Source organism: Glandiceps talaboti, chromosome 4 (genome assembly GCF_964340395.1).
Source record: "Glandiceps talaboti chromosome 4, keGlaTala1.1, whole genome shotgun sequence".
Taxonomy (NCBI): Eukaryota; Metazoa; Hemichordata; class Enteropneusta; family Spengelidae; genus Glandiceps; species Glandiceps talaboti.
In genome coordinates, this window is record NC_135552.1 from 1,002,570 (window position 1) to 1,014,463 (window position 11,894).

Sequence of the window (11,894 nt, forward strand, 5' to 3'; positions counted from 1 at the left end):
TTCATCATCATCGCCATCAACTACCTCACGCCTCGGTCCTTTTTTGCCATCACTACGCATGACCACATATTACATATACACAAACGGTTCATCTTTTTTCTTTTTCTTCTCATTTTGGGTTGTCCTCAGGTTAGGTTAGGTCAGAGGGTCGGTAGTTTGGATTATTTTCACTTGCCTGGCTATGGACTTTCTCTCATACTTAACATCTGTAGAGGTACCAACTAAATAACTTAGGCGAACACGATCTTTATACTGATGGCATTCCTTTATTAATGAACTCTGCTTACACCACCGTAAGATCTGGTAAATCAATCAAATGGAACTTACATGAGAACTTGAAACATAATACAAACACTACATGGCCTAGAAATACACATGGTCAGGTATACGCTGAATGTAATTACAAACTAGTGCTTGGCAAGACTTATAAACACTCTATACTAACAAATCATGAAACAAAATGGTTTCTATCATTATAATAATCAAATATATAAAGGTTATACTACCTCGTGGGCCTTTTAGCTGGCACTCTAGGTAAATATTGATGACAATTGTGTTACTTCATCTTCGTTCGTTACAAAATGTGCTATCTGTTTACATACGCTACTCTTTGTATTACTACACGATGTATGAAAGGAAATATGTACTAAATATCAATCTGATTGTCTCAAAACTACATCTACCACAGACTGACCATAAACAAGGTATGAAATGTTACAATAAAGTCAAAAATCTATGCATACTTTACTATAACCGTGGAACTATGTTTCAGTGCGTAAGAACATCTTTCAATACAAGTTGCGAGATATGGCTTTCAGCGGCACTGATTCATGGGACCAAAACATACAAGTTAAGCATCGACATCAAGGTATTCTGTAAAATTACTTACTCTAGGACTACAACTACTCTTTATTTGCAATAAAACAGTCTCTAACATCAACAACTAGTCAGATATAAACTTTGTACAGAAACTACCAACAACGTCGATGTTCTTGATAGAGGGCGCTGTTGATGAAAATATCTTGCTTCGATGATAAGTGCATTAAGTCCGTTACACTCCCATCAAATTACTAATGAATTATGACTGCTTGGAAAAATCATCATGATAAACATATAAATGTAACACTTAATAACTGGAATAAATTCTTAGTAATTTCCAAGATAATATAACACTCCACACTAATAATGCATAACAATTAAGTTTAACAAATGTGGATACAAGACTCAATCTGCTCCCAACAGAAGAATCAACCTTTGAATGGGTCGCTCCAAAATTGACAGTTTACTGTCACGTCTCCCTTTCTTGTCAAGATTCTTGGTGCTAACCTGGATCTTAACCTTTCTCACTAGACCATCTTCACCTTCTGTAGTCTCAGTTACAATAGCTAGTGGCCATTCCATACGAGGGACTTGATCGTCTTTGAGCAAGACAATATCTCCTTTCTTAGTATTTCGCCTTGGCGTATTCCACTTCTGTCTTTGGGTAAGTGTGTTAAGATATTCCTTTCTCCATCTGCCCCAGAACTGCTCGGCTAGGTACTGCACTCTTCGCCATCGTTTTCTGACATACAAGTCCTCCTTTACAAATTTACCTGGAGGGGGAAGAGCTACAGAGGATTTCATGTGGAGCAAATGATTAGGAGTGAGTGGCTCAGGACTCATAGGGTCATTGAGGCTCTCTGTTGTGAGTGGTCGACTATTTACTATGGCCATGACTTCGTAGAGGAATGTGCGTAGCGATGCCGAATCAAGTCGGCCTTGAGATTGCTGTAGCATGGATGATAAAACACTTCTGATTGTCTTGATGTGGCGCTCCCATACTCCACCTGCGTGGCTAGCATGTGGAGGATTCATGACAAACTCACATTGGCGCTCTGTTAAGAAGACCTTAATCCTTTCCATATCTAATTCCTTCAGTGCTTCCTTGAATTCATTTTTCGCCCCTACGAAGTTGGTTCCCTGGTCTGAACGTAGACGCTGCACTGGACCTCTGATAGCAATGAAACAACGCAGGCCATTGATGAAACTATCTGTAGACATATCATCCAGGGTTTCAATATGAACAGCTCTTGAACACATACATGTGAACAGTAGTCCATAATTCTTACACTCTTTTCTTCCCACCTTTACTATAAAGGGACCAAAGCAGTCCATACCACAAAATGTAAAGGGCGGTGAAGGTTCCACTCTATCTTCTGGAAGATTAGCCATTTTCTGTTCTTCTACTGGACGACGAAGTCGACGGCATTTGATACACCTGTAGATATGGAGGGCTACAACCTTGATTCCTCCCATAATCCAGTACCCATTAGCTCTTATCTCGTTAAATGTTATTCCTCGACCTTGATGCTGAACTTTGTTGTGAAAGTGAGAAATGAGTAACCTTGTAACATGGCTGTCCTTGGGTAGAATGGCTGGATGTCGCACACTATCAGGAATATCTGCTTTCTTCAATCGACCTCCGACTCTCAGAACACCTTCACTGTCAAGGAATGGGTTCAAATTGTGGATGCTGCTACCTTTCTTCACCCTTGTCAACTTGAGTTCTTTGATTTCCTTGGCAAAGGCTTCACCTTGGATACACCTTATAATGTATCTTTCTGCTTCCTGTCTTTCTTGTGGACTGGAAAAGTCTTTACTACCCTTCTTATTCCTTACAAGTCTTCTTATGCGTGCTACCGCACCAACAACCTTAGACCATTCAGAGAAACGGGATATGCGATTCTTCAAGTTGAATGACTCTGTTGATGTGGCAGCCATGAAACTTGTGACGTTTTTCACCTCTGGATCTCCAATGTTCAGTTGATAGTCTGACTCCTCACTTAATGTTAATTCTCTTTCCCACAGAAACTCTGGGCCTCTGAACCAATTCGAGGCTAGTAACTCAGCTGCGTAGACACCTCTCGATGCGTGATCTGCAGGGTTTACCTCTGTTGATACATAATGCCACTGACTGGGCTTGGAAACCTGTCTAATTCTCTGGATCCTATTCGCTACGAATATATGGAATTTTCTCGCTTCATTAGCGATGTACCCTAGAACTACCTGGGAGTCTGTCCAGAAATACTCCCTATCCACAGTGAATTCTAACTCTTCTTTCAACATGCTACTCATATTCGAAGAAACCACTGCAGCCGTCAGCTCTAAACGGGGAATGGTAACCACCTTGGTTGGTGCAACTCTAGCCTTCCCAGAAACCAAGGAACAGTGTACTCGATTCTCTCCAACTAGTCTCAGATATGAGCACTGACTATAACCGCTAGTGCTGGCGTCTGAAAAGTGGTGTAGTTCAACAGCTATAATGTGTCCGAAGTTGGGTGGTTTATAACACCTAGGTATTTGAATCTGTCTCAAATTAGTAAAGTCAGCTTTCCACCTCTCCCACCGTGGACGTAACTTCTCTGGCAGTGGTTCATCCCAATCAATTCCATTTCGACACATTTCTTGCAAGATTCCCTTGCCGATGAGGATAAATGGAGCAAGGAACCCAAGTGGATCATAAATAGATGCAACTGTAGACAGGATGCCACGACGTGTAGGTGGTTGATCCTTGGCCTGTATGTGAAATTTAAATGTGTCTGTTTCTACACACCACTGGATCCCTAATGCTCGCTCGATGGGAAGGTTGTCATAGCTTAGGTCAACGTCCTTTACTCCGGCTGCTCGTTCACGAGTGGGGATGGTTTCCATTACTTCTCTGCTGTTTGAGATGAACTTGTGGAGATGCAATCCTCCTTTGGCACATACTTTCTGTGCTTCCTTCACTAACGCAGTTGCCTCATTCACAGAATCTGCACTGATGAGACCATCGTCCACATAAAAATTCTTCTTTATAAAGCTTGCTCCCAGTGGAAACTCTCTTTCATTTTGGTTGGCAAGATACTTTAGACCATAGTTGGCACATCCAGGGGAGGAAGCAGCCCCAAACAAATGTACCTTCATCCGATATTCTTTGGGTTCAATACTAGTGTCACCATTCTCCCACCATAAGAATCTTAAGTAGTTTCGATCCTCTTCATTCACCAAGAATTGGTGAAACATCCTCTCTATATCACACATCACTGCTATATGATGCTTTCTGAACCTGCATAGCACACCAATCAAACAGTTTATCAAGTCAGGTCCAGTGAGTAGATGACCATTCAGGGATGTCCCAGCAAAGCGTGCCGAACAGTCAAACACTACCCGTATCTTCTCTGGCTTTTGAGGGTGGTAGACACCATGGTGCGGGATATACCACACTCTTCCTTCTTCACCTTGGCCTTCAACTTCCTCTACATCACCCTTCTCTATAACATCATCCATAAATTTCTTGTAATCAGCATAGTACTTTGGCTTAGTTGCAAATTTTCTCCTGAGATGATTCAGCCGGAGAACTGCTGTCCTCTTGTTTTTTGGTAATGTTGGTTTCCCAGACTTGAAGGGAAGAGGCATACTATAGTGACCACTTTCTGTTTGGTGAATACTGGTCTCCAGAATATTGAGAAACTGAAGATCTTCTTGTGATATGACTTTCTCTCCATGGCCTTTCTCTGAAAAGTCAGCTTCCAGCGCACTGATAACGTGTTTGGGAGATATGCAAGGGGTCTCCTTCACTGTGATACGATTACAGATGCTAGTGGCATAACTATGTGATCTTGGATCATTGTAGCCAATTATGCTCCATCCCAGATCCGTCTTGATGGCGAATGGTTCATCATTTTTTCCAACTATAGTCTCTCTTGGGGCCAGTGCTTGTGGGCAATTGTAGCCGATGAGCATTCCTACTTCGCAACCCTGAAGGGGAGCAATCTCATGAGCTATTCTCTGAAGATGAGGCCATTTGTTTGCTATGGTTGAGGTTGGGATGTGTGATCTGTTGGCTGGAATGTAGTCTCTGGTATATGCTTGCTGAATCTGTATGTGAGTTGGGGTAGACATTCCTCTAATAAGTAGATTGGAAACAGCACTGCAATCAATCATGGACGATGCTGAAGTCATTGTGGAAAGCTTCAGGCGAACTGGTTGACACTGGATTGACAGAGACTTTGCCGTATCTTCCAGGATGAATGTCGAGTCACTTTGTGTGTCTAATAATGCATATGTGAGCACTTCATTTGATGGAGACTCTGTAGATGACACCCATACTGGAACTATCATGGAAGTACTGTTACTATCTCCCAATTCAACCTTGCAGGACACCACTGATGCTTCTTCTGTATTGCTTTTGGTCAAGTCAGTGGATTCTCTTTGCTTACTCTCATCATGAAGCATTGTTGGGTGTCTCTTCTTGCACCTTTCGCAAATTAGTTTTCGTCGGCATTCTCTGGAATTATGTCCTCTCTTGAGACAGCTGAAGCATACTCTGTTTTCCTGTACAAACTGTTTTCTCTGCTCCAAAGTCTTACTCTTGAACTCAGGACATGTGTTAATCTGATGATCCGACTTCCTACATAAAAGGCAAGGTTTGGGTGTATATGTATTGGAGTCAGATGTTGTTTTCTCTTTATGTTTGTTAACTTCTGTTGACTCTGTGGCTAAAGTAGTGCCTTTGCTTCGATTGTATCCTCTTCTTCCTCCTGCATCTCTTTCAAAGGTGCCACTTTCCCTTATGGCATGAAGTGATGAAATAGGATTGCATGCAGTGCGTGCTTCTTTGGCTACAAATGTGACAAAGTCCTCAAAGTTTGGATACTTGCTTGTGCTGTCCATCATCTCTGTCACCTTCTGATTCCAACGTGCAGCAGCCCAATCTGGTAACTTTACTAATAACTTCCGATTTTCCTCACAGTCACTCAAAATACCTAGTTCAGGCACGTGTGGTATGGCATCCCTACAGGCCTTGAGGAAATCAGCAAATTCTTGTAGACCGACTGAGTCCTTGGGTCCAATCCTCTGCCACTTGGACAATTTATCCCTGAACGCCCTCTGAATTATGAGAGGATGGCCATAGCGCTCTTCCAAAAGGTTCCATGTACCTCTATATGAATCCTCAGAATTACTGTAAAAGAAACCCCCAACTGCCTTTAATGCGTCCCCTGATAGGTATCTCCTCAAGTAATACATCTTCTCTGCAGCAGTGATACCTTTGTTTTCAATAAGGGTTTTGAAACTTGTTTTCCACTGTACATACTGAAGAGGATCCCCCATGAATACAGATGGCTCTGGCATTGGTAATCTACTCATGGACAAACTGTCTTGTAGCGCACGAGTGAGAGAAATTGTATCATTTGGAACAGAGGTAGGGTATGTAGTGTGGTGCATTGTGGTCTGTTGACCAGAACTTTCATCATAGACTTTGAGTTTAGCCTTGGCTTTCTCTAACTCTTTCTCTCTTTCCAAACACTCCATCTCTCTTTTCTTCTGCTCCTGTAGACGTTGAAGTTCATCCAATTCAGCTTGCTTTACTTGTTTGGCCTTCAACATTTTCAATTCTGCTTCCTGAGCTGCAAGTTCAGCTGCAGCTTCTGCACGCCTTACAGACGTACTCTCGGATACTTTACATGATGTGGTACTAAATATAGAAGCATTATCATCATACAACAGCATGTCATGGAGTAGGTCTCCATAGCTTTCATCATCATCACTCTTGCATCTACGCGAAACCACTCGGAGCAGTTGGTTGGTGATGGCTGTACATGTGTCTGCCTGTCGCAGCATCTCATTGTCTGGAAGACTAACTTCACGCACTGCTTCATAAGCATGGATTACTTCATCTCGAGACTGGTTTAGAGCCTCGAATATGCCATTAAGTGAGTCTTCCGTACAATGACCTTTCAACTTTGCACGTCCAGTTTTGCTTACTGCCTTCCAAGCCTCATACCTTTGAGCAAAGATCCTTTTTAGCTGTTTATGTCTTTTAACTTTCTCTGTCTCCAGAAATTCTGCCATTTTCTGTGTGGGTTTGCGAGTTCTGCTACTCCTACGGAGTTTCTGTGTCTCATCCTCATCAGGTTTACTGAGCTCCAAGAACTTCCTTTGGTTTCCTTCCATCATGTCTAGAATTCTCTCCCTTTCAGTCTGATTAACTTCTACATCTAGGGCATCCTGGGAGTCCTCTATTTCTTTCTCTATCTTTGTAATCAGATCTGCTACTTCTTTCGATGCCATTTTACAATGAAAATGTGCTGTGATAAATGGGGTTAGTTGACAAAACAATACCGGTTAATGTTACACAGGCAAACAACCTATAACATCTATGTGTGAATGCAAATATGTACTTTTACACTGTAACAATAACTGAAGTACATGTATAGAACAAGTTTTTACATTTATCAATGAAAAGCACTGGAGAGTATATATTATAACACACGTTTAGCAGAACTTATTTTTAAGTAGAATGTAGTATATATGAGAAGACCTAATCTACATTGTATTACTGGTCAATATACACTTTAAGGGTATTGCCTTATACTTTGGTCAACTACACTGTTCACATTTTACTTATCTCTATATCTCTATATCTCTGGGTTACTGCTTTCTGTAATGTCTATTTTTAAATTGTTTTTATATCAGCTTGGAATCTTCTTGTCCAATGTTCACTTGTTTTCAGTTGCTTTAGTGTTCAAACTTCTGATACTATCTGGTCAGCTCTCCACTGTTGCACTCTTTAAGTTGTAATATATTTCTCTTGTTATCTTGCTACTCCTGTATGTGGTCCTTTCCTTCTTTGGATAACTATAATTTGATGTGGATTTCACTTCTATTGTGTTTACTTGGGTACAGAAATCTCACTTCTCTCTAGTTATTCGTAGCTTGTCTCTTGTGGGTTGATATATTACTTCTCTCTTTAGGATATTGTTGTTGGTTTAATGTCTTAGCTCTCTGAGGTTTCTTTACTGGTTTCAGATCTTACTTCTCTCTCTCTATGTTGCCTTGGTTGGCTAGAGATCTTACTGTAGAGGTACCAACTAAATAACTTAGGCGAACACGATCTTTATACTGATGGCATTCCTTTATTAATGAACTCTGCTTACACCACCGTAAGATCTGGTAAATCAATCAAATGGAACTTACATGAGAACTTGAAACATAATACAAACACTACATGGCCTAGAAATACACATGGTCAGGTATACGCTGAATGTAATTACAAACTAGTGCTTGGCAAGACTTATAAACACTCTATACTAACAAATCATGAAACAAAATGGTTTCTATCATTATAATAATCAAATATATAAAGGTTATACTACCTCGTGGGCCTTTTAGCTGGCACTCTAGGTAAATATTGATGACAATTGTGTTACTTCATCTTCGTTCGTTACAAAATGTGCTATCTGTTTACATACGCTACTCTTTGTATTACTACACGATGTATGAAAGGAAATATGTACTAAATATCAATCTGATTGTCTCAAAACTACATCTACCACAGACTGACCATAAACAAGGTATGAAATGTTACAATAAAGTCAAAAATCTATGCATACTTTACTATAACCGTGGAACTATGTTTCAGTGCGTAAGAACATCTTTCAATACAAGTTGCGAGATATGGCTTTCAGCGGCACTGATTCATGGGACCAAAACATACAAGTTAAGCATCGACATCAAGGTATTCTGTAAAATTACTTACTCTAGGACTACAACTACTCTTTATTTGCAATAAAACAGTCTCTAACATCAACAACTAGTCAGATATAAACTTTGTACAGAAACTACCAACAACGTCGATGTTCTTGATAGAGGGCGCTGTTGATGAAAATATCTTGCTTCGATGATAAGTGCATTAAGTCCGTTACAACATCCACAGACACAAATTTCGCACTTCCACCACTGTCACCAATTTCACCACGTCTCCGTTTGCATTCATCATCTTCGCTGCGTCTTCATCTGCATTCGCCATCCTTCCCGCGTCTCCACCTGCATTCGTCATGTTCGCCCTGTGACATATTCAAGTTATTTTTACACCAACACCAACACAAACTATAGGTTTTCATGTTTGAGAGTTATAATGGCACCATACCCTCATAACTCCTCACTATTGGCTGTCAAGCATTGTGAGTGTGTGTATTAAACTTGCCCCCCCCAAAAAAAAAAAAATAAATAAATAAATAAAAGTAATAAATAAAAATAAAGGAAAAACTGTGGCCTATTGTATATAAAAGGGTATGTATGGCAACTCAAAGGAAGCGACAAAGAATTGCTTGGCAGCAATGATACCCCTAGCATTGACTAGATAATATGGACGTTAGATTCAATATTTCATGCGCCACATTTCAACAGAGCTCAGTGAAGTTCTACCAACCCTGTACATCATATCATTGGGATTAGGAATGGACAATAAAAATATCAAGGATCTAACGTTCAGGGGACTTTTTTGCCCGACTTGCCATATCATAACGGTACTCGGTATATACCAGTTAATCGAGATGAATGAAATAAATGAAATAAAATATACCATAAGTTCTATAAATAGTCTATAGATATAATGACCAACTGAAAGTACTATCGTCTGGCTTTTGTGGCTGTCATTCAAGGCAATTTCTATTACATCTACAAGATATCAAGTGTACATCACCTACATCTGACGGCTTAGAGTGTTAAGTGTCTTCTCTAGGGTACTTACTTTTTATTATTCGTCTACATTTGATCATGATGTGTGATGATGATGAACGTAAGTGTAGTCTGTAAGGTACGCCGTGATGGGGCGCCCTCACACTTAAGCCAACCCCTCCCACGCCGGTGAGGGCGGAACGTCAGGACGTATCTTACAGTCTAACGTAAGTGACACACAAAATTAATTATGTATGCGTAAGAGCAAATGACACACATCTTATGGCAAATGACTAGCGTATGGAAATAAATGACACACATAAGGCAAGTAATGCACGTATGACCACAGGGGCGTGTAATATTTCTTAGATTGTTGTTTTCCTGGTCTACAGACTAGATATAACAACCTTTTGACTATATATTCCTACCTGTAAGTAAGGAAAAAACATTTCCGCTACTTTAGAGATTGACACATTTGTAGCAGCAGGATTCGTACGATATTTTCCTAAGAAAACGGCGATCCAGGGCGGCAATCTAAGCAATAATGCGTGCCCTGTGCTCGTGACTATAAATGACGCATACACAAGGCGAATGATGCACACATGACAATAAATCTAAATGACACACATGACTACATGAGATGACTACATGCGATATGACTACATGAGGTGACTACATGCGATGTGACTACATGAGATGACTACATGAGATGACTACATGAGGTGACTACATGCGATGTGACTACATGCGATATGACTACATTAGATGACTACATGCAATACTGCGATGCGAGATGATGACATGATATGCGGCGATTTTGTAATGACGTTATGCCATTCGTAGATTATTCAATATGCATAAGGGGTAGACCATTCGATATCCTGGGGGGCTTGGAAGATTGGTGGAGAGTCATTATTTTTTTCCCCACCTGCTTGCCTGAGAATTATTTTTTTCTCCTTTTCCTATGCTGTCAACTTTTTTTTTCTTTGCTTCTTTGAGATATCCGGATTTTTTTTACGTCAATGTTGAACACCTACATTTGTTGCCACAATTTTCTGTTTGGTTTTGGCACACGGTAATAGAGAGAGTAAAAAGATGCTGTTCTATCACACACATATTATATTTAAAAAACTACATATTTCATACATGTTTGATTTTCAATTAAATAAGCATGCCATGGTATGGTGACACACTGAAAATACAAATCGGAAATTTGATTGGTGAGCTCAAACATTCAGATAGACCGGTCAGTTTCTCCAGATTGGTGGATGGGGGGGGGGGGGGGTGTCAGTGTTTTTTTTCCATTGGGCCGACAAAAAGTCACTGACCCCCCCCCCCCTGAATAAAGTTTCATAGCATCTGACAGTAAGTTGTAGAGGGAAGAGCTTTGAGACTGGAATATGTCCACCTCTTGTGCGAGTGTCTGTGAATGGGGGGGGGGGGGTTCTAGCGGGTCTCCCCCTAGAAAACGGCCTGGATGATTTTTACTTCTAAAGGCAATGTTTAGGCTATTCACAGACACTTTCAGACAATAATTTATCAAATTTTACAAGACAGCTCTAACATGTAAAAAGCAACTCTGTGAGGTTGAAACATTTTTGAAATAAAGTTTCATAGCATCTTGACAGTAAGAGTTGGAGGAAAGAACTTTGATTTGAGACTGGAACATGTCTACCTCTTGCGGGGGGTTCTCGGGGGTCCCCCTAGAAGCCCTCGAGGTTTTTTACTTCTCAAGCAATGTTTAGGCTATTCACAGACACTTAGCTTTCAGACAATAATTTGCAAGCTTTACAAGACAGCTCTAACATGTAAAAAGCAACTACACATGGTTGAAACATTTTTGAAATAAAATTTCATAGCATCTTGACAGTAAGAGGTGGAGGGAAGAACTTTGATTTGAGGCTTGGACATGTCTACCTCTTATGGGGGGGGGGGTCCTAGGGGATCTCCCTTAGAAGCTTTTTAAGGTTTTTTTTACCAATTTTGGTGAATCTTATTGTTGGTTTAACGAATGAGTGGCCTCTGGGGTGATGGAGTCCAAGGCCCCCCCCCCCCCCCGCCAGATCTGCAGTTTTTTGTTTCTATTTAGGCGATTTTTAGGTTATTCATAGCCTCTGAGATATATATTGCCAAACATCGAAAAGCTAAAGTAAATATAACTTTTTACATAAGTTTTCCATGTTATAAAAGTGGGCCTGTAACATTGGTATAGGGTCATTGATATTGCATTTATAGTAAAGTTACTGATGTGTTAGAGCACTTTAGGAGGTCATACCTAGTGTACAATATAAACTTGAATTTGAGTTGTGGTGTCGATACATGTAGTGTCTGAAATAGGAAGTATAGCATCCCTTTTTACAAATTCATACTGAAGAGACTAGAACAATTTAGATTAAGTTCTTTTATAAACTATCCAA

At 40.3% G+C, this 11,894-nt stretch overlaps 1 protein-coding gene across 1 annotated transcript; it reads right to left on the minus strand.

Moving 5' to 3' along the window:
* Positions 1–1,224: 1,224 nt before the first annotated feature.
* On the minus strand, positions 1,225–7,089 carry LOC144433628 (uncharacterized). The gene has a single exon (XM_078121969.1). The coding sequence runs from the start codon at positions 7,087–7,089 to the stop codon at positions 1,225–1,227; it is 5,865 nt and encodes a 1,954-aa protein (XP_077978095.1).
* Positions 7,090–11,894: the final 4,805 nt, after the last annotated feature.